Below are 20331 nucleotides of genomic sequence, written 5' to 3'. Positions count from 1 at the left end.
CTGTGTCTCAACCGGAGAGTACCGACGGCGCCGGGAACGTATGCGGGTGGGGGGAGTGCTGCCCGTGCCGACCCGCAGACCCTGGCTCTCACGAATCCCCGCGCTGATAAGGCACTCCCGGGGCGGCGGAGGGACCCCAGTCCCGGTGGGGTCACACGACTACGCCGGCAACGGCGGAGCCGCCCTTCAATCCCGGTTCCCCGCGTCCCGGGCGCTCCTCCCAGCGAGGGGGCGCGGCGCGCTCTGCCCGCCAATGGCGCGGCGGGGCGGGACGGAGCCGGGGCGCGGCAGGCGTGCCCGGGGTGCGGCGGGGCGTAGCCGAGCGCGGCGGTGCCGCAGCGCCGCTGCGGGCGGGGCGCCGGTGCCGCCATGTCGGAGCCGGGGGCCGCGGGCCCGAGTCCGGCCGCCATCCAGGTGTCCAGGTACGGCCCCGCCGCGGCCGGGGGCTTGGGCAGGGCTGGGCAGGGAGGCGGGCGCGCTGGGGGCCGCGGGCGGGCGCCGGTCTGCGATCGAGATGATGCTCGCCCTTGTGCCGGCATCGGCGGCGCCGCCCGTGTTGGTCACGCTGCCAGTGACACCGGCCACGGGCGGAGCGCAGCAGCGCCGCGCCTGTGCTCCGTGCTGCGGGGGCTGGGAGCGGCAAGGGCGGCCGCGGTTCTCTGGTCTGTGACCCCGCGCCTCCCGCGCACGGCCGCCCTGAAACACGAGCTCCTGTCCGGGCTGGCGCGCAGCTGCTTCCGCAGCGTCGCCCCGGCCGTTATTCGCCGTTGGCAGAAAGCGCGGCTGCTGCCGGGAGGCCGCGTGGAGCGGCGGCACGTGCCCGGCTCGGTCTGTGCCGCAGCGGGTACCGGCGGGGCGCGGCCCCGCTGAGCCGCCGGCTGTCCCGGCAGGGGCGCCCTGCTTCCTTCCGCTCTCAGCGGTAATTTGGAACGGTTCCTATCGCCGCTCACAGGAAGCCGCATGCGAGCAGCGATGGTCAGGCAGCTCAGCCGGTGGGCAATGCGCTGCCTCCGGGCAGCCGCACCGGGACCGGGGTGGGGGCGCGGCAGGGGTTGCGAGCTCTCATGTGTCTCCTTCGGCAGAATTATGCGCCCAGACGATGCCAACATCGCGGGGAATGTCCACGGGGGAACCATCCTGAAGATGATCGAGGAGGCAGGAGCCATCATCAGCACCCGCCACTGCAACTCCCAGGCCGGGGTGAGTAGGTGCCAGAGTGCCTGCCAGCCTGTGGCATGGTGATTCTTGATCCATCTGCTGCGTCTCAGGGGCAGCAGGGGTCCCACGCTGGCAGTGTGTGCTACTGCGTGCAAACCACCGGCGGCTGCAGCTGTAGCTGTAAGCGTTCTGCTGAAATTGTGGTTTACCAGCAGAAACATTGTTGCTCATAATTGCTGGTAACGTTTTAACTTCTGAGAAGGCTGAGCAGGGGCAACCCAAGTGCTGGTTACACATGGGGAAGGAAGGGTGGCCAGTGGCTGATAAGGCGGAGGTAGAAGTATCGGAGCCGCACATGGCATGGCCGGTTTGGCTGGTCTCGGGGAGCTGCCGGCTGTGGTCCCGCGTGGCACGGATGTGATCACTATCTTGGCTGTCTCACCGTCCCCAGGAGCCGTGTGTGGCTGCACTGGCACGGGTGGAGCGGACAGACTTCCTCTCGCCGATGTGCATTGGTGAGGTGGCCAACGTCAGTGCCGAGATCACCTACACCTCCCGGCACTCAGTGGAGGTTCAGGTCAATGTCATGTCTGAAAACATTTTAACAGGTGGGTGGCTGCTGCTGGCTGTGTTCCAAAACTCCAGGAATAATGGTGTTAAGCTGAGAGAGTCACAGCAGTGACCCCATCCTCTGCTCTGTCACTAGCAGCATTTGGCAGACAGGAGATCTAGCATGTTTATTGACAGAGCTGGGTGTGCAGGGAGGGCTGGTGCTGGGAGGGGAGGCCAAGTGGACTCCCTGGGGTTTATGGCTCCAGCAAAATCTGCTGGTAGCTCTTCCTGCCTGATTTGCTGCCTGTGGCTGTCTTTGGCCTGAAAAAGTCCCTCTTCCTGCTGTTGCTGTGACAACCAGTTCCGCTTGCCAGGACACCTCCCCAAAAGTGCGTTGTCACATCCGCTGAGAGCTAAAGCCTGGCAGGAGCCAGCAGGGCAAGGGGCCACCAATGCCAGCGGCACTGCCAGTGTGTCCCCAGCCCCAAACTGGTGGCAGGTACAGCACTGCTGGCCTTGGCACCATCACCTGCTGCACCCTTCTTCTCCAGGGGCAAAGAAGGTGACAAACAAGGCGACACTGTGGTATGTGCCGCTGTCCCTGAAGAACGTGAATAAGGTCCTTGAGGTTCCCCCTATCCAGGTAGGACAAATAACTTGGGTCCCCTAAAACTGGAACTTGTCATCTCTGGGGAATGGCACTAGCTTGGCCCTGTTGGCACTCCCAGCTGTGCCAGTGGCTTTGCCAATCCCCTTCTTACCAGCCTTCTATTCCAGTATGAGAGAAAGGAGCAGGAGGATGAGGGGAAGAAGCGTTATGAGGAGCAAAAGTTGGATCGGCTGGAAACTAAGCAGAGAAATGGTGACGTGATCTTACCTGTCATCAACCCAGGTAACGCGGGCAGTGTGTAGCCAGTGCAAATTGCCCAGAAGTAGTAGGAGGCCAAACTGGTCCCCGGGGTAAGTCCAGCCATCCCCAGGGGATTCTGAAGCTGCAAGTGTGCATTCTGAAACACTACACCAGGGATGGGGATGGGATTTTGGAGCCACAGTATGGGAGGGGAGGGGGAGCTGAGTGGATACCTGTGATGCCCTGCAGGACCTGGTGGGTGAGATTCTGTCTCCAAAACCCCGTTCCTATATCACTCCTTGCATCCTTTGTGCACTTGTGTGCAGCTAGAGCTGGTTTTGCTCAGCAAGGGGTAAATGCACGTGTAGGGCAAGGGTGGCTTTTAGGCCTGGCTGTGGTCTTCAGGCAGAGGTTAAGAAGTGGCACGGGGGGAATGTTGGGGTTATGATGGGGGATGAAAGTTGACCAAATGCTTTTTTCCCCTCTGTCCTCCATGCTAACAGACAGGCAGACAAAAGGTAAGACTTGGCGAGCACTGCTCCATGGGTGGTCACCCTGAGCAGGACTTGGCTGGCTTTCCCTCTTCTGAGCTTCTTTAACATCTCTTATTAGATAGAAAACACAGTAACTTCTGAGAGAGGATTTCCTCTGCTGGGAGTCAGAGGGTGTGACTTCTGTCACCTGGAGGTTGTGGTGGGACAGGGGTCACCAGCAAGTGCCAGGGTTGGGGGCGTGGGGGTGAAGGTCTTACCACCAAGGGGAAAGCAAATGCTCTGTGCAGCAGGGTCTGGATGGTTCAGCTGAAGGGGGAAGCAGACAGCTGTGTGCCCCAGTTCATTCCCTTTTGCTTTCATGCTCTTTGAAAGCTTGGAAAGAAAGAAATGAGCTGAGCTAGAATAAAGTGGATGGGTGGGGATTAGAGGGAGGCAGCAGCCCGTCAGGTGGTGAACAGTCTCTGCTCTTGGAACTTCTCCAGCCTGGTTTAACCAGTGGTTTCAACATAGTTCAGCTTTGCACAAACCAGCCCCTTGTTTCCTTCCTTTGGACAACTTAATTTGGGGGTGTACGGTGGTGTGTGGGTGCCAACCGAGCAGGTCTCATCTCAATTTGTTCTCTAACCAGAGCCACACACTGTTGGCTACAGCCAGTCCAGCCTGATCCACCTCGTGGGCCCGTCGGACTGCACACTGCTGGGCTTTGTGCACGGAGGTGAGTGAGCACTGACCTGCACAGCAGCTGGGTGGCAGGTCCAGGTGGCTTTTCCCTGGAGCAGAGTGTGGTTGGAGAGTGACTCAGTGTTTTGGGTGGGCTCTGCCTCTGGAGGCTCACATGCCCCTTTACATTGACTGTTGGGGTCAGAGTTGCTTCAGCTTTGTCTTTTTCTGTGCCCCAAAAACTCATGTACTTGAACTGTAAATCCTACAGTTTTGTCATCGCCTCTGAGATTGCAAATCCCGGAGTACAAACACGCAACATGTGACTGCAATTAGCTGAAGTCATTTCCTCTTGGCTGGCAGCGCCCATCACCTGCAGGGCTGGCACGTGTGGTGTAAGCCCAGGGAGAGGTGTGTTTGCTGAGGGCTGGGACAACACACATCTAATCATGTCCTTGAGAAAACAAAACTAACATGCCTCAGAGCTGTTCAGAAGTTTGTGGGACTGATCGTGCCTTGCAACAGTGTAGTTTGCACAGAGAAATTCCGGAGAGACATAGCTGACCTAAATCTTAATCACAGGTCTGTGAGGATGTTGCCCTGGTATTGACAGGTGTCTTTGTGCTGGTACTGGGATTTCCTGAAGTTGGGACTCAATCTTTGGTCCAATTCCTCAGTGTAGCTTTGGCTGTATAAAGGCCTTACTGACCTTTGTGTGGTTTTCTCAAAATCCCACTGACTTCCCTGAGACAAGACCCTCTGCTTCCCCTCACAGGTGTCACCATGAAGCTCATGGATGAGGTTGCTGGGATTGTGGCTGCCCGCCACTGCAAAACCAACATTGTCACTGCCTCGGTGGATGCCATCAACTTCCACGAGAAGATCAAAAAAGGTACCAAGGGTGGTGGCAGGCACTGTGATCTCCCATGTTGCCACACCCTGGCTCCCTTGGGTGCATGCTCAAGACATGCTGGCAGAGAAATTTAGTGCCTGTTAGGTTTGTCCTGTGCTCCACTTAAGAAACAATTTAAGCATAAAACGTGCAGGACCCCTTGCTCCCTTCACCAGCCCCTTTCTGCTTCACAGGCTGCGTCATCACCGTCTCAGGACGCATGACATTCACAAGCAATAAATCCATGGAAATAGAAGTCTTTGTGGATGCTGACCCATTTGTGGATGAGCCTCGGGAGCGGTACCGCGCCGTCAGCGCCTTCTTCACCTATGTGTCCCTGAGCAAGGAGGGGAAGCCTCTGCCCGTCCCTCAGCTGCTGGTAAGAGCTTTTCTCCCTGGACTGGAGCCAGCAGGGCCATCGCCTCTCCTGCTTCTCCCAGCTGGCCATTTTGTCCAAGAAATCCTCTTCCCCTGAATTACTCAGCAGAAAAATGTGAGCGTGGATGAGACTTTCCAGGGCAGGCTGCTGGGGTTTTTGTTTGTTTTGGTTTTGTTTGTTTTGGTTTTCTTTTGTTTCGTTTTTATTTTTTATTTCGTTTGAAAATTGCTGATGTGGAGGTTGGGGGATTTTCTCCTTTCTCATGGTTGAGAACAGGCTGTGTGCAGGCCTTGCACCAGGGGACCCTGAGTGGCAATGGAGGTCCCCACATCCCTCATCACTGCTCCCTGTGTCCCCATTCCAGCCCTCCTGCCTATTTTAGCTCCCCTAATCCTGGCAGGGCTTTGCTGACGTGGCGCTCCTGACTGGGGATGTTTATTGGTTAGTATTTGATGTTGCACAGGTCTCCTGCTCGATGCAGGAGCACACTGGCTGTCATGTCATGTGTTTGAGGGAGGGCAGCTTTTCCTTCATATTTCTCGAGGGGAGACATGTTTCCTTCCTGCACACACTCGCAGCATGCTGACGCCACGGCTTCTCATTCTTTCTGTGACTGCAGACAGAGACGGAGGATGAGAAGCGTCGCTTTGAGGAAGGGAAGGGCAGGTACCTGCAGACCAAAGCCAAACGGCAGGCGCAGATGCAGCAGGCTGCCCAGCAGTGATCTGCCCTGTGCCCTCACTGCCAGCGCCCGCCAAACATCCAGGTTGTTCCCGTTCGTTTCGTGTCCGGTCCGCGCCAGCCTCGCGCCTCCACCCGCCCCAGCCTGCTGCCGGTGCCGCTGCTTCGCTGCTGCTGGGCTCAGCACCATAGACCTCGTGCTTCAGGTGGCTGAAGCTCCCTGAAAGCTCCCAGGAGTCTTCCCAGGCACTCGCCATCCCACTCTAGAGCTGTTGTGGCTGTTTGATCCGGTTGGTGACGCTCCCACCTGTGTCAGAGCCAGGACAGAGGCGTGTGGTGGCTTTCGGGGCTCGTGAGGCCGCGAGTCTTTGTGCTGCTGTGTCCGACTCGCTGTGGTTTGTCCTACCATGCACACCAAAGCTTTCGTACTTGCCGTGCTGCGCCGCGCTGGGGCCGCACTGAATGTCTGTGACATCTCTAGGTAGTTCTCTGTGCACATCTAAGTTATTTAAGGAATCCTGTGGCATAAATAAAGTCTGTTTCATTGACTGGAATGAAAGGCTGACACTTTTATTTCAAACAATCGTGCTTTTACTCCATCCCCCAGATCCGCCCGCGCTCCCCAAGTGACGCCGGGCTCTCCCGACCTCGTTTTTAAGGAAGTCTGGCTGTTTTAACGGAATCCCCAGAGCAGCTTCTGCTGGAATGGGTTCCTGGTTTGGCATATTAAACAATAAACTACGTGACAGGAGGTCGTAGTGAGGCAGGGGCTGGTCTCTTCTGCCGTGCCTGCAGTGAGAGGACAGCGGCTAATGGCCTTAGGCTGAGAGACGGGAAATTCAGATTAGCTATTAGAAAATGTTTTCCCTGTTGGGTGCTCAGGCAGGAGGAAGGTGGTGGAGTCACCATGCCTGGAGGTGTTCAGGAGAGTCTGCGCTTGGCGCTAGGTGGTGTGGTTTAGGGGCTGCGGCGGCGGTGCGGGCCGGGCGGCGGGACAGGATGATCGCCAAGGTCTCCAACCCCGACGTTTCCGTGACTGAACCCAAAGTGGCCCCGTCAGCCCGGCCCGGGCCCGCCCCGCGCCACCGGCAGCGGCCGCCGCGCAACTCTCGCGAGAGCAGCTCCGCTCCGCTGCTGCCGCGGCTGCGCGGGGCGGGGCTCTCGCGAGAGCGGCGGGGCCGTTTCCCGGGCGACGCGGGCGGGGCGGGGCCGCCATGATGGCGGCGGCGGCGGCGCGGAGGGGGCGGCTGGGCCGGGAGGGCCGCGCCAGCCTTTGCTCCTTCCTGCTCGGCGCCTCGGTGGCGGCCCTGCCGCTTCTGCTCGGCTCGTCCCCCGCCCTGCTGGCTGCTCCCGGCCTGCGCGGCCGCCTAGCTCTCGCTTTGCACGTGGCGGGCGTGAACGCGGCTCTGCTGCTGCTCTACCCGCGGCCACTGTACAAGGTACGGGGGTAGCCCCGGCGGGCGGGGGCGTGGAGTGCGGCCGCGGAGAGTCCGGTCCCGGGGTGCGGCGGTCGGGATACCCGGGCCCGGGGAGCGGCTGCGGCAGCGCGTTCTCCCCTCCCTGTGCTTGCAGATCGCCGTCCGGGCCTGTTTCCTGGGCTTTGCCTTCGGCTGCGGGCTGCTGCTGAGCGCCGGCCGCTCCGCCTGGCGCCACTTCGGATGGTAAGGGCAGGGCCGGGCGGGGCAGCCGGGCGGGAGTGGTGCCCCCGGCTCTCCTAAACCTGCCTTCTCTCCCTCCCGCCGCAGGTACATGTGCTCCCTCTCACTCTTTCACTACTCGGAGTATCTGGTGACAGCCATCAACAACCCGCGCAGCCTCTCGCTGGACTCCTTTCTGCTCAACCACAGCTTTGAGTACAACCTGGCTGCCTTGTCCTCCTGGGTGGAGTTCACGCTGGAGAAGCTCTTCTTCCCAGGTTGGCCACCCTGTCCTTCACTGACTCTACCCAGGTGCACGTGGCTCGCCTGGGGTCCATCTGTCTGGTAGCAAAGTGCAGGTGACCCTCAGCTTGCTGCCCCGTGACAGCCCTGCAGCAGCTTTGCCATGGTCATAATCCCTCTGTGCTCAAAGCCTCTCGGGTTGGATCTCGGGAGGGCAGGGGGGAGCCCCCCCTCACTCTGACATGCCAGGCCAGGGGATCTTCAGCCCATTCCTGCCTTGTTGGTACAAGAATGACGCATCAGGTAGACCTGGGTGTCACCTTTTGATAGGAATAAAATCAAGGTGTCAAAATCTGTTGCTGTTTGCCCAGTCTGGGGCAAACTGGCTGTGCTCTTCTGTTTATTCTTGGGAGAGGAAAGCTGTTCCCCTTTCTTGTTTTGTAGTGGCCTGAGCATGTCCTTGGCTGTGCTTTGTGTTGGCTTTGCTCAGCCCCTGCAGCTGGGCCCCATGGGCTAATCCGTGCTAACACCAGGCAGGATTGCTGGTTTTATCTGTTTGGTGCAGAATGGCAGCACGAGGCTGCTGTTGTCACTCATTTCCCTTTGAGATGGGGGTCAAAACCCCATCACCGAGCAGCCCCCTGCACCCCTTTAAGGCCTGTCCAAACCTGTTGTGCCCCTCCCTGTCCATGCAGAGCTGAAGCAGATCACCTGGCTGAGCACCGTGGGGCTGCTGATGGTGATCTTCGGGGACTGTCTGAGGAAGGCGGCCATGCTTACGGCTGGCTCCAACTTCAACCACATTGTTCAGAACGAGAAATCTGACACCCACACTCTGGTGACAAGTGGGGTGTATGGGTGGTTCCGGCACCCGTCCTACGTGGGATGGTTTTACTGGAGTATTGGAACACAGGTACTGTATCCAGCGTGCTCAGATACTTTAGTATCACAACCTCAGTCTTTGCTCTCAATGTTGCCCACACTGTGATGGGGTGCAGATAGCATTTCGTGGCATAGGTGGCCTGGGCTTGGATTCTGCTGCCTCCCACTGGCAAACAGGAAATCAGGAATCCCTGACTGCTTTGTCCCATGTCATCTTTGGAAAGATCCTGTTGCCTTAATTGTCTCTGTGCAGTAAGGAGGGGTGGTGGAGCTTGGGTTTGAGCCAGAATCCTCTCGGAGGCTTGGGATGTGATTTGCTGCTGTGATTTGCTAAAGCTGATGTCCAGAGTTTTCTGTATCCCTGTGGTTACAATACCTTCCATGAGTGGTCAGACTCAACCTGGCTCCTGCCAAACGCCAGTCCTGTGCTGGAGGGCAAGGAAACTCTCTGACCAGAGGGTTAGCTCTGGCCAGCTGCAGGCGAGCTGTAGCTCAGTGCTGCTGTAGCAGTGTGTTCTTTTGGCTGGGTGGGGGTAGGCATTGGATTATATTTCCCTGGAGAGAGTCCATAAGGGTGGCATATGGAGCTTTTGAGAGCTGGGGTGGTGGAGCCAGTGCTGCTTGTGTGCTGCTTTCTTCATTCTGGGGAGAAACTAGTACTTATGAAGTTTCACAGGGAGTGTTGGGATCTTTTCTGTGTCAATGTTACTGAAGGGGGATGAGCTGTGGGGCCAGGGCAGCCTTGGGTTTTTGAGGGAACGCTCACCAGCAGCATCTGTTCCAGGTGTTGCTCTGCAATCCCATCTGTGTGGTGGGCTATGCACTGGCGTCCTGGCGCTTCTTCAGGGAGCGGATTGAGGAGGAGGAGATCACACTCATTCACTTCTTCGGAGAAGAGTACCTGGAGTACAAAAGGAAGGTGCCAACAGGTCTCCCTTTTATCAAAGGAGTCAAATTGGAACTGTAACATGGGCAAAAACCAGACTGGCTGAGCAAACGCCTGGCTCCTGCTGCGCCTGGTGCCTGTGTGGCACCAGCATTTGGAGGTGCCTGTTGGTATTTCCCGGCCACCCAGGAGGAGCTCGCGGAGGGCTGCAGCGTTGGGCAGCCTGCTGGGTCACTTGCAGATCAGAAGCTCATTACTCCTCCTCGAGATCAGTCCTCTGTTGCACATTCAGGGATCTTCCAGATAACTTAGCCTGTAGCGACCCTAAAGAGAATGAATCCTCCTACCTGCAGCAGCTGAATTGTCTTGGAACACCTCTGGAACTGATTCTACCAGAAAACAGCACTGCCCTCCTGGCCCTGGGCAGGGAAGGTGCTGGGCAGCAGATTGTTCCTGTTGCGTAATTCGATTTTGAAGCTTTCTGACCTCGTGAGCCCGGTGACACGGCTTTAATCTCCTCGGGCCCAACTCCTTGAGCTGGCACTGGGGCGGCTGTGGGAGCAGCCTCCAGCTCTGCCTGCCCTTGAAGCACCACAGTGTTGGCAGCATGGCACCACTCAGCTCTCTCTAGGCCTTTGGGTCTGCGGGGAGGGTTCTGCTGCTCCCCTCATGCCACTGGATCTGAGCACCTCTGGGCCCACTCTGCCTCCCTCGGATGCTGCTGTGGATGCAGTGTCACTGCTCCAGCTGCTGCCTCCCGCTGCCACCTCTGTTCCTTCTTCCTGCTTCCAAATCGCGCTGCTTCCTAGCCTGCCAGGCTGCCTCCGTCTTGCAGAGATCCCAGGATTTTGGGTTGTGAAAGAGCCACAGCTGCCAGGCTTGCTAAGGGCTTTAGTCTCTGAGATCCTCCCATGCTCTTTTGGGCAAAAGCTGTGATGTCAGGGCAAGTAGGAGATGCTTCTAGGGAAATCTCCAACCTGGAGAAGAGTTGGGCTAGCTAACGCTCTTTTGTAGTGACCATTTGGAAATGGCTCCCACTGAGCTGTGTGGTATAACTTTGTTGTTATATACCAAAGAGGTTCACTGTTCTCTTGAGTTCTACATTATTCTTCCTTGCTGGAATGGAAATGAGTTGCTTGTCAGTTTATGCTTGGAGCTTGTGGTGTTCCATGGGGAAGGTGCTGCGGTACGGCTCAGGAAGGGGCACTTGGTGAGAATGGCTTGGGTTTGGGTTTAGGTTTTCTTTTTTTATAAAAAAAAAATAATGAGAAAACATTACCAACTTCTGTCTGGTTATTTGAAGGTCTCTACGTGTTGGTGGCATCATGGAAACTGGAATCCTTTATTTTTCCTGGTGGGTTTTCAGACCACTCCAGCGCTGTGTTGAGGCATGATTGTGACTCGGTGCCTTTTGGGGCTGTGCAGCCACAGGAATGAGGCTAACCCTAACCCTGACCCTCACCCTCCGTTTCTCCTTGCTGAACTGATGCAGAGTCCATCCTCCACTGGATTTTCTTGCTCACAGAGCATCTGCCTGATGCCCTTGCTGGTGACTTGTCCTTCACTGATTGGGAGAAAAGAACAAAGGTGAAAATGCACCAGTCAGAGAGCGCTGATCTGTGCTGGGCACTCGGAGGCTCCCTCTCAGTTTGCTTGTGTCTCAGGGAAGCTTGATGTGATGTTGCAGTCAGTGGTGCCTAGGGCAGGTTAATCTGTAACTAATTTTTTTTGTAGGCAGTAATGTTTCTGCTGCTGTGCCCTTGATCAAAGGAACTTTGAAACAAGCAATTGTCACTTGGGTTTGATATGCTGACAACAGAAACAAAGCCTCATTCCCATTTGCTCTTCATAGTAAATGCACCTCAATCCTAATTTCACAAGTGTCAGTTCCAGCTGTGCAGGCTCTGTCCAACTGGGATGTGTTGGCACCAAAAGAAAGGGATAAACTTCACCTTGAGCAAAACCTTCAATGTCTCTTGGTGCTTTTGAGACCAGCAGCCTCCCTTAACCTTTCCTTTTCCCAAATCCTGTGACCAGAAGCTCGGTGAGGAGGCAGAAGCTCCAGGTGTGGGGAAGGCATGTGAAGCTTTAGGGAAAAACTGGAATAATCTGTGAAACCCTGCCCCCTGTGCCACAGCAATCAGTGAGTTCTTAGCCCAGATGTGCAGAGAATCTCTAGAGCAGCTGTTCCTGGCACCTGGCCCATGTTGGTGCATTGCTGCCCAGCACTTAACAGGATGCTCCAACACCTGGCCATGCACCCCTGGCTCTGCCCTGCACCAGGAGTTGTTATTTGTCCCCATAATTTGCAGACGTTGCGGTTTTAGGAGCAGCTGGGCACCCTGAGCCAGCAGATCCCTTTTGTCAGCACTGCAGAACCACGCAGACATGGACAACTGCACCCTTTTATTTCACTCTGATACATGCAAGAGAAAGCACAAAGTTTTTCAAAAGCAAGTCCACCTGAGGCTTTTGTCTGTGCTGTAGACAGGGTTGCCTGGGCTGTTTCCAGCCCTGGCTTGTGGCACAGGGCAAGAGGAGCTGGTCAGTGACTGGGGCGTGGCACTGCCCAGTGACTGCCACATGCCCGGTGCTGGGCTCTACGGTGCTGGCTCTTTCAGGGCAGCACTCTCTGCTCCACTGCTCTGCTGGTCCCTGCAGCAGTCTTTGTTTTTTGGGGACGGGTCTCCAGGGGTGTCCCTTGGTATGACGCCCTCCCCAGGGCTGGCTGAAGCCCCCTTGTTGCTGCCAGGTGAGGCATCTCTGGGGAAGGCAAGGCACCTTGACAGGGTCACTGTCTGGGAAAGGGCATGGGAGGAACTTGGTGCTCAGGTGCTTGCTGTCACCTACCTTGGCATCACTTCATTGTCATCACAGATTTTGAGCAGCATCTGGGCCTGTTCTTCTTTGGGCTCCTGAGGCTCCTGTAGCCTGTGGCGGGATGGGTGTGAGCCATGGCTACATCACCCCTGGCCCTGAAAGCCCCTGCGCCCCTCACCTGGGCTCCAGCCGCTCCTTCACTTTGGCGATGGAGCGAACGTAGGGCGCGATCTGTTTGGTGATGGTGCTCAGGCAGCTGTTCTCCTGCCGCAGCTGCAGCAGGTCATGGAGCTGGGCTGGGGGTGAGAGGAGTTGTCTGGGGCATGCTACCCCCACAGTGCAGGCACAGGTAGCACGGGGAGGGAGCACGGGGTCACCAGTACCTTCATAGATCTCCTGCTCGTTTGCTACCCGCTGGTAGGTCTCCTCCCAAACCTGGAAAGAGAGGGAGCCAGGCAGTGTTTGGCAGTACAGCGCAAAGGGGCTGAGCAGGATGTGCCAGCTGTACCTCCTCAAAGACACTGCGCATCATCTCCACGGCAGAGTAGTGAGCTGCGATCTGCACGTCCATCTGCAGGGACTTCTGTAGGATCTCACTCATGATCTCCGACTTGATGAGTGAGTGGTGCTTGGTGAGGTCACGGTGAAGCTCCTGCACCTGGTCCTTCAGGCCCTGGATCTCCGTCTGCAGCATCTGCGGGGAGCGGGGGGCAGAGCCATGTGAACAGCACCAACCTGGCCTGGCCTGTCCTGCCCCATCCCACTCTAAACCACGCTCCATACCCGGTAGGTGTTCTCGTAGTTGCGGCAGTGCTCGGCGAAGGGAGTCTCGCGCCCCTCGGCCAGCAGCACCTTGGTGCTGATATACCGGTGCATCGTTGGCTTCTTCACCATGGGACCGGTGGACATTTTGTCACTGGTGGGGAGGCAGCTGGGTACCATGAGGGTCTTGGAGCTTTGGCCACCGGGGAGCCTGCATGGAGAGGTGACAGTGACATGCTGCAGGTGAGCAGCAGGAGGGGCAAGGTGCTAGGGACCATGCCACCAGCTCAGCCCCACTGCCCCTCGGCTCTGGTGAACCGGGGGATGCCCCAGTCCCACATGTCCCTTCCCTCCCCCAAGCACAGGGGTTCAGTCAGAGGTGCCTTATGCTGCCCCAAAAATCAGGTTTCTGTGGGCAGCTCTCCCGATTCCTGCAGCTTTGGAACTGACTGTGGGACTGAGAAGCCAGGAGCCGAGCTTGCACCCTCCAGTTTTCTAACGGGCAGGTTACAGCTAGCTCCCTCACTGCTGGTATCTTCTGGCCCCTTGGCAGGCACCACTGCCCCTGTGTCCCCCTCCATCCCGTGGTCTCCCCATCCTAACCACCACCATTGGTCCTACCGTGCAGCGCTGTGCTCCCCCCGCCTGTGCTGGGGCCAGCAGCCCCCAGGTGCAGCTCAGCCACCCTGCAGTGCTGAGCCTGGCTGGGGGCGAGGAGCGGTCCCCATGGGGCGGCAGTGCCCGTTTGTCCTCTCTGTTCAGAACGGCCTGGCAGGGCTGGTGCTGCCGTGACATCAACAAGCCTAAATATATCCTTAGTGAAGAATGGCTGAGCACTTCCCTGAAATTCTGATAAAAATAGTGGCGGGCAAAGAGGCTGTGGTGCCATGGGCATGTGGGCGAGCAGGAGCTGGCCCAGGTGGAGTATCCATGGAGAGGGGGCAGAGCCCTCCGGGAACTGTGTCAGGGGCTGGGCTGGGGAACAGAGTGAGGCTCAACCAGGTCTCCGGCTGCCAGCCCTGCTTCTGCCCACCCCACTACCACCCACCCTACTTCCCAGAAGTGTCACTTGAAGCCTGTTGTTCATCAGTGCAGCTGTGCCTGTGCTGTCCCTGTACCACTGCTGAGGTGACAGGCTCAAGGGCAGCAGCAGAGGCAAGCTTGGCACGGTGGGATGCTGAGGAGGCTGTGCAGTGTGGCACGTGGCAGGGGACATAGTAGCACGTTCCCTGGGTGCAGTCCTAGCACCTCACATGTTCGTGCCAGTGATGCCAGGACCGATGCCACCGGCGCTGCCCACCACGGAGCGGCGGGGGCTGAGCATCAGAAGGGGCTCCAGGCAGCGGGCGAACTCTGCCCGGTACTCGCTGTTGATCTGGGGAGTGAGAGAGGAGAGTGAGGCTGGGGCTGGGGTAGAGCCGGCAGCTGGCACTGCCCACAGGCACTGCAGGCAGGGCTCTACCTTGCTGGTCTGGGCCGGCCTCAGGCGGTGCGGCAGCTTGACGATCCTCTGCAGCCTCTCCATCAGTTGCTGAAAGGCAGCAGTGAAGCGTGGTGAGGGGTGCCCGGTGTGGTGAGGGGTGCCCAGCACCCTACCCAAGAGCTCAGCACCACCGCAGGATGCTCTGACCACCCGGCAGTGCTGGCAACACTCACGTAGCCCAGGTCCAGGAACTCGGCTTTGTTGGCAGAGCTCAGGAAGGCTGAGCAGGTCACCAGGTGGACCTGTGTGTATGGAGGGGGTCTGTCACTGCCTGGCTTCAGAGTCAGGATGTCCCTGCCTGGTGTGAGGCCCTACCTGCAGGGTGGGTAGCAGGGAGGCAAGGTGGGCGAGCTGCTCCTTGAATGCCTTCTCCTTTTCCTCGTGCTGGCTGCAGCAGAGCAGGGCATGGCACGGCACAGCCTTTGCAGGACCCCAGGGAGCCATCCAGCCCCAGGCATCCCAAAATGCCTTAGGAAGGGGGGCAGCCCTGGGACAGGGATCAGCTCATGGTCCCTCACCTCTGCACAGCTTTCAGGAGTGTCTTCTTCCTCTCGGAGAGCTGCTCCTGTAAATGGCACAGCCACCTTGTGTCCTGCAGCCACCCCAGTCCCTTGGTGCTGCCCTTGCTCTCTCCCACAGGCACAGGGCTTGATGTGCAGGCAGCTGCCTCACACCTGCATGCGGCCGAAGAGGGAGTTGATGGCTGCCTCCTCCTCACTGGCACTATTGCGAACCTCCTCGATCATGGCCTTGAGCAGGACAATGGCCTCGCGCGTGGAGGTCTGCAGTTCCTTCACAGCCTGCCCAGGGTGGTGGGGCAGCTGCAGTATGGTGGACAGCACTGCATCCCCACATCACCCCCACACCCCCCGGCCCTGCCCACCATCACTGCCTGGTCCAGCCGCTGGCAACCCTGCATGTACGCCGTCTCAATGTCAATGCAGTGCGCCCGGCTCTCCCTGCAGACACAGACATCAGGGCAAGGTACATGATGGGGCATGCAACAAGCGTGGGGCTGGGGCTACTCACCCCTGCATGTCCCTGAAGCAGTTGATGCAGAGCATGGACTTTTTCTCGGTGGAGAACATGATGTAGGGCTCCTCGTGCAGTGCTGCAGGGGACAGGGACATGGCATAACCTGGCATGGCGCTGTGAAGCACCAGCATGACATGGGGCAGCCTGGCACGGCACTCACGGCACTTCTTGTGGATGTCTTTGGTGCGCTTGGAGAGGGAGACGATCTCATGGCGGGCGAACATCCTGGCACGGTGGGTCTCCTCACGGCACGGGGCGCAGAGGGGCTGCCCACAGGTGTTGCAGAAGTACATGGTGTCCAGCTCCTGTGTGAGGGGACGCGGCTGGTGGCAGGCATGGCCCTGGCAGAGGTCCCCTGCCCACCCTGCCTGTCCATCCCGCTGCCCTCACCGCCTTGGTGCAGCACCGGTCACAGTTGGCACACTGCACATCCTCCTCGCTGTCGGCTGAGCTGTCCACCAGGAACTGCAGGAGCCGGTCCACGGGGGGCAGCCCCGTGCCTCCCCTCACCACTGAGGGGTGCCTGCAGGGATGGGAACGAGGATAGGGACACCCACCCGGGCCAGTGGGGCAGCTTTGGGGATGGAGGGAACAGGGCTGTGCCCCAGTCCTGGTGTGCCCCGGGCAGGTCTGTCCCTTACCCACAGAGTGGGCAGCGCAGGCGGCCGTCGCTGGCGCGGCCTCGCAGGCAGCTGGCACAGAAGTTGTGGTAGCAGTCGAGCAGGCAGGGGTGCTGGTAGGGCTCGTGGCAGAGCAGGCACACCAGCGGGTGGCAGTTGGCCTTCTCCAGCTCCGAGCAACTCCCCAGTGGGGAGAAAATGCTTCCTGCCATCTGTGGGGTTGAGAGCCAAGCCCTGTGCCCAGGGACCCCGTGTGGTCCAGTTTGTGCGAGCACTGTGGCTGCCACAGAAAGGACGAGTCCTACCCCGGGGCCCGTGAGCTGCTGACTATTTTTAGGTTATGAGCTGCGTGGCACGAGGCTGCCGCCAATGCGCCCCCTCTGCCGGCATCACAGGCTGGGGGCTGCAGGACCGTGTGGGATGGTCCCCACAGCAAGGTGCGTGTCTCCCAAAGCAGGAGGATCCCCTGGGATGGGTTGTCCCCTGCAAAGGAGCATCCTCTGCAGCAGAGCATCCCCCCAGGACAGGGGTAGGGGATCCTCCATGACTGCGTGCCCTCCCGGAAGAAGCATTCCCTTCAATGGGTGTTCCCTGCTCTGGGATGTCCCCTACAATGGCAGCCTGGCAGTGAAGGCAGCCAGGTGCCCCGCATGCCGGGAGCTCCCATTCTGGTCACAGCTGTGCCCTGCCCAGGTGAAGGCTTTACCTCTCCCTGTCTGTAAGCCGGGGGATCCGAGCCGAGCCGTGCTGCTGCTCACCGTGTGCCGGCAGGAATGAGAGCGATGCCGAGGCGGCAGGGCCCGGCCGACCCTGTGACGTGGGGCCCCCTGGCACTGCCGATCGGCTGCCACGCCACGGCCCAAAAATAGCCCCGTGCGCTCCTCGGGGCCCTGCGGCAGGGACGGCCGTCGGCGTGTGGCGACACGGGACCGCATAGGCACGGGATCACTCAGGCTGCGCGGACATGGGCATCTGCATGGCCTGGTGATAGTGCGGAGTTCACCGTGTGCACCCTGAGGAGCCTTGGGCTGTGGAGTCACTCAGTGCACAGTGAGGAGCCCTGGGATGTGGGGATCACTCCATGCACAGTGAGGAACTCCAGGGTGCAGAGTGAGGCTCCCGGGATGCAGGGATCACTCCGTGCACAGTGAGGAGCTCCGGAGTGCGGGCGGTCACTCCGTGCACAGTGAGGCTCCCGCGGTGCGGGGGATCGTTCCGTGCACAGTGAGGAGCTCCGGGGTACGGGGGGTCACTCCGTGCACAGTGAGGAGCTCCGGGGTACGGGGGGTCACTCCGTGCACAGTGAGGAGCTCCGGGGTACGGGGGGTCACTCCGTGCACAGTGAGGCTCCCGCGGTGCGGGGGATCGTTCCGTGCACAGTGAGGCTCCCGCGGTGCGCGGTCTCTCCGCGGGCAGTGCGGGGTGCAGCACACACGCACCTCACGTGCTCCCCGCGCTACCGAGGCCCCGCCCCTCTCTCGCGGCCGGACAGGCCCCGCCCTCGCCCCTCAGACCACACCTCCCCCGCCCCGCCCACAGCCCGGCCCCCGTGCTCGCCCCGCCCGGCCAGGCAGCACTGTCCGCTCTCAGCTGCCGTGCGCGGGTGGGACCGGAAACGATCGACGCTGTCGGCACTCGGCTGGGCGGCCCGAGCGTGGTTGTGCGCAGGCGCACGGCGCGAGCTCCCTTTCTGCCCCGCGCGGAGCCGCCATGGCGCCCGCGGTGAGTGAGCGCGGGACCGGCACCGGCCGCGACCCCCCCGAGCCTGCCCCGGCCGCCACCGCGACACCTCCCGCCCCACCTCGAGCCCCCGGCACCCCCCGCGGCCCCGCCGCCTGTTCCGGCCGCGTCGCCTGCCCCCACCCGCTCTTCTCCGCGTGGGGCCGGGCCCGGCCCGCGCCTTCCCGGGGCCCCACGCGACGCCCGCCGGCCGTGCGGATCGGGGAGGCGGGAGGCGGGCGAGCCCCATCCCCACCGCGCTGTTCCCGAACTCGATCCGTGCCTGGGCCCTTCCGTTTTGGGCCAGCCGGGAGCTCGGCCCTGCCCCTCCCCGCCATCCGCGGTCGGTCCCGCACGGCGCTCCCCCTCCCTTTTTCTCTTACTCTCTCTCACTCTCCCTCACTCTCTTTCTCCCTACAGCAGAAGAAGCCCGCGGCGAAAGGTGGCAAGAAGAAGAAGCAGGTGCTGAAGTTCACGCTGGACTGCACGCACCCCGTCGAAGATGGCATCATGGACGCTGCCAACTTCGTGAGTGCGGGGTCTGCCCGGGAGCCGTGACGGCCCTGCTGCCCCCGGGGGCTTTCCCCGGCCGATGCTTCGCTTCCATCGGCCCTGCACATCCCAGGCTATCCCCCAGCCCTGCCCTGCGCCCCTGAGGCCGTCCTGTGGGCACAGCAACAGGGAGTGCTGGGGCTGGGGCTGAGGCTGGGTTTGGGACACTTTGTGGTTAAAGCACGAGTGTTGTCCATGTCCGTGGGCAGTTTTCCTGTCCATATCTCCTGGGTGAGTTTCTGTCATGCCAGGGATGTAGCAAGGCGAGTGATGCTGGAATTTGGGGTCGTGAACCTGTGTGTCCAAACCGCACTCCAGGGTGGGTCTGGGTGAGGCTGGGGGATGCTCAGAGGAGGCTGACCCCACTGTCCTGGCTATCCCCTTGGAGGCCAGGGAACATCCCCACCATGCCAATACAGTATGTTGAGGCCTGAGCACATCATCCAGGTGTGGATTCGGTGGTGTGGATTAACCTGACCTGAGGAAGGGGCTCTCCCCTGCTCTCCTGGGCTGTGGGGGCACTGCTGTCTTCTCCAGCTCCAGAGCACCAGGCATGAGCCAGCCTGTGTCTGGCTGGAGCTGTGGCCCCAGCTCAGGGCTGTGTTCCTCTTGCAGGAACAGTTCCTGCAGGAGCGGATCAAGGTGAACGGCAAGGCGGGAAACCTGGGCGGGGGCGTGGTGACCATCGAGAGGAGCAAGAGCAAGATCACGGTCACGTCAGAGGTGCCGTTCTCCAAGAGGTGAGGTGGGGCAGGCGCACGTCCTGCTGGGGCCAGTTGGTCAGTGTGGCTGCCACTGGCCCTTGGCAGGAGATGACCAGTGACAGCCTGCAGGCAGGAGGGGCTGGCAGGGAAGAGATGTCTCCGTGCAAGAGTTGTGCTGGGATTTGTGCTACCTGTCACTCGCTGAGTGGCTGGTCTTTCTAAATGATGTGTGAGAGAGGAATGTGGTTGTTATACCAGCTGGGAAGGCTGCTGGTCTAGGCAGTGTGGAGACCTGCGGCCAGCAGGTACTGCTTGGAGAATTTAGGGGCATCCGCAGCCAAGGTCTCCTGGATTATTTCCCTCACCCTGTGTGGCTCTGTTCCTTTTCCCCCTTCTCCTGGTTGCTGGTTTTTGGGCCGGCATTGGCAAAATGTGGTTGTGCCTAGGTATCCCAGATTGTTCCCCTCATCCCGCGGGGCTCTGGCCCTCTGCCTGCTTTTCCTGGCTACCTGTCCTTGGGGCTGGCATCGGCAAATGAGGGTTGTGCCACGGCAGAGGTGGTTCAGGAGCTGGCTGGGCGTGCACAGTGGTGGGGAGAGCAGAGCTGTGTGGGCGGTGGGCGTGCCCTGCCCTGTGAGCACCTGCTTTTCTCCCAACGCTGTTGCTCCACGTTGGTGCTGCACCTGGGACATCCCAGCTGCAGGTATCCATCATCCCAGTGGAGATTCCCTGTGCAATGGGGACAAGGCAGTGGGGTTGCAGCCTTGGTGGGGTGGGAGTGATCACCCGGGATCTGTGTCATGGCACTGTGGTGTGATTCCCTTGGTTGCAGTGTCTCCTGGCAGGAGCTTTGCCAGGAGGTGGGTGGTGGGATGCGCTGGTCCTGCTGCAGATGGGAGCCCAGGGCAAAAAGGATTTATTAGCCAAAATGCCGCCTGAGGGGCCGGCAGGGGGCAGAGGGGCACCATTGTCAGCCATGCTTCTCCCACAGGTATCTCAAGTACCTGACCAAGAAGTACCTGAAGAAGAACAACCTGCGGGACTGGCTGCGCGTGGTGGCTAACAGCAAGGAGAGCTACGAGTTGCGCTACTTCCAGATCAACCAGGATGAGGAGGAGGAGGAAGAGGAGGATTGAGCCCCGCCGCCGCTGCCGGCCATTTTGTACAGTTTTGCTTTTCTGGAATAAACAGCGGCAGAGTTGTTCATAGCCCGTGCTCGGTGGCGGTGCGGCCCCGGGGGGTGCGGTTTGGGGGGATTTGGGGGTTTTCGGGGAGCGGCGGGTTGGGGGCGTGGTCGGGGGCGTGGCTCCGATGGGGGCGGG

The 20331-nt window shown here is 59.8% G+C and overlaps 4 protein-coding genes across 9 annotated transcripts; 3 read left to right on the top strand and 1 right to left on the bottom strand.

Annotated features, from left to right (window-relative positions):
- The first annotated feature begins 293 nt into the window (after positions 1-293).
- ACOT7 (acyl-CoA thioesterase 7) lies at positions 294-6225 on the top strand. 5 transcript variants are annotated; one of them, XM_085079816.1, is made up of 10 exons: positions 294-422; positions 1083-1200; positions 1610-1766; positions 2262-2353; positions 2488-2602; positions 3064-3078; positions 3683-3769; positions 4490-4606; positions 4801-4985; positions 5605-6225. In XM_085079816.1, the coding sequence occupies exons 1-10, from the start codon at positions 370-372 to the stop codon at positions 5707-5709; spliced, it is 1044 nt and encodes a 347-aa protein (XP_084935942.1). In that variant the 5' UTR covers positions 294-369; the 3' UTR covers positions 5710-6225. The 5 variants fall into 5 exon arrangements, with proteins under 5 accessions (XP_084935942.1, XP_084935943.1, XP_084935941.1 ...); XM_085079818.1 differs by lacking the exon at positions 294-422 and adding an exon at positions 829-992; XM_085079817.1 differs by lacking the exon at positions 3064-3078.
- A 627-nt stretch (positions 6226-6852) lies between these two features.
- ICMT (isoprenylcysteine carboxyl methyltransferase) lies at positions 6853-10596 on the top strand. The gene is made up of 5 exons (XM_085080395.1): positions 6853-7105; positions 7239-7327; positions 7412-7581; positions 8242-8459; positions 9213-10596. The coding sequence occupies exons 1-5, from the start codon at positions 6881-6883 to the stop codon at positions 9393-9395; spliced, it is 885 nt and encodes a 294-aa protein (XP_084936521.1). The 5' UTR covers positions 6853-6880; the 3' UTR covers positions 9396-10596.
- A 1107-nt stretch (positions 10597-11703) lies between these two features.
- On the bottom strand, positions 11704-16879 carry RNF207 (ring finger protein 207). Of its 2 annotated transcripts, XM_085080394.1 has the most exons (19): positions 16741-16857; positions 16340-16517; positions 16056-16246; positions 15805-15937; positions 15575-15719; positions 15409-15490; positions 15263-15338; positions 15054-15179; positions 14898-14944; positions 14695-14767; positions 14553-14621; positions 14359-14427; positions 14150-14271; positions 12918-13107; positions 12643-12828; positions 12518-12569; positions 12313-12430; positions 12165-12245; positions 11704-12077 (listed from the first exon to the last, which is right to left on the bottom strand). In XM_085080394.1, the coding sequence occupies exons 3-19, from the start codon at positions 16244-16246 to the stop codon at positions 11915-11917; spliced, it is 1923 nt and encodes a 640-aa protein (XP_084936520.1). In that variant the 5' UTR covers positions 16340-16517; positions 16741-16857; the 3' UTR covers positions 11704-11914. The 2 variants fall into 2 exon arrangements, with proteins under 2 accessions (XP_084936520.1, XP_084936519.1); XM_085080393.1 differs by lacking the exon at positions 16340-16517 and having other exon boundaries at positions 16741-16879.
- A 728-nt stretch (positions 16880-17607) lies between these two features.
- RPL22 (ribosomal protein L22) lies at positions 17608-20217 on the top strand. The gene is made up of 4 exons (XM_085080396.1): positions 17608-17756; positions 18174-18281; positions 18921-19045; positions 20001-20217. Exons 1-4 carry the CDS (start codon positions 17745-17747, stop codon positions 20143-20145), a joined length of 390 nt encoding a protein of 129 aa, XP_084936522.1. The 5' UTR covers positions 17608-17744; the 3' UTR covers positions 20146-20217.
- Positions 20218-20331: the final 114 nt, after the last annotated feature.

The sequence above is a fragment of the Lichenostomus cassidix genome, chromosome 21 (genome assembly GCF_008360975.1).
Source record: "Lichenostomus cassidix isolate B80296 chromosome 21, HeHo_3.0, whole genome shotgun sequence".
NCBI lineage: Eukaryota > Metazoa > Chordata > Aves > Passeriformes > Meliphagidae > Lichenostomus > Lichenostomus cassidix.
The sequence above is the reverse complement of the archived record's forward strand: the minus strand, read 5'-3'. Positions and strand labels throughout refer to the sequence as shown.

Coding starts and splice junctions, on each gene's coding strand:
- ACOT7 (XM_085079815.1), top strand. CDS start 961: ATGCGAGCAGCGATGGTCAGGCAGCTCAGCCGGTGGGCAATGCGCTGC. Junction 1,201..1,609: donor ACTGCAACTCCCAGGCCGGG/GTGAGTAGGTGC, acceptor CACCGTCCCCAG/GAGCCGTGTGTGGCTGCACT. Junction 3,770..4,489: donor GCTGGGCTTTGTGCACGGAG/GTGAGTGAGCAC, acceptor TTCCCCTCACAG/GTGTCACCATGAAGCTCATG.
- ICMT (XM_085080395.1), top strand. CDS start 6,881: ATGATGGCGGCGGCGGCGGCGCGGAGGGGGCGGCTGGGCCGGGAGGGC. Junction 7,582..8,241: donor GGAGAAGCTCTTCTTCCCAG/GTTGGCCACCCT, acceptor CTGTCCATGCAG/AGCTGAAGCAGATCACCTGG. Junction 8,460..9,212: donor ACTGGAGTATTGGAACACAG/GTACTGTATCCA, acceptor CATCTGTTCCAG/GTGTTGCTCTGCAATCCCAT.
- RNF207 (XM_085080393.1), bottom strand. CDS start 16,246: ATGGCAGGAAGCATTTTCTCCCCACTGGGGAGTTGCTCGGAGCTGGAG. Junction 15,720..15,804: donor ACCGGTGCTGCACCAAGGCG/GTGAGGGCAGCG, acceptor CCCCTCACACAG/GAGCTGGACACCATGTACTT. Junction 14,428..14,552: donor AGTTCCTGGACCTGGGCTAC/GTGAGTGTTGCC, acceptor GCTGCCTTTCAG/CAACTGATGGAGAGGCTGCA.
- RPL22 (XM_085080396.1), top strand. Junction 18,282..18,920: donor TCATGGACGCTGCCAACTTC/GTGAGTGCGGGG, acceptor TTCCTCTTGCAG/GAACAGTTCCTGCAGGAGCG. Junction 19,046..20,000: donor GAGGTGCCGTTCTCCAAGAG/GTGAGGTGGGGC, acceptor CTTCTCCCACAG/GTATCTCAAGTACCTGACCA.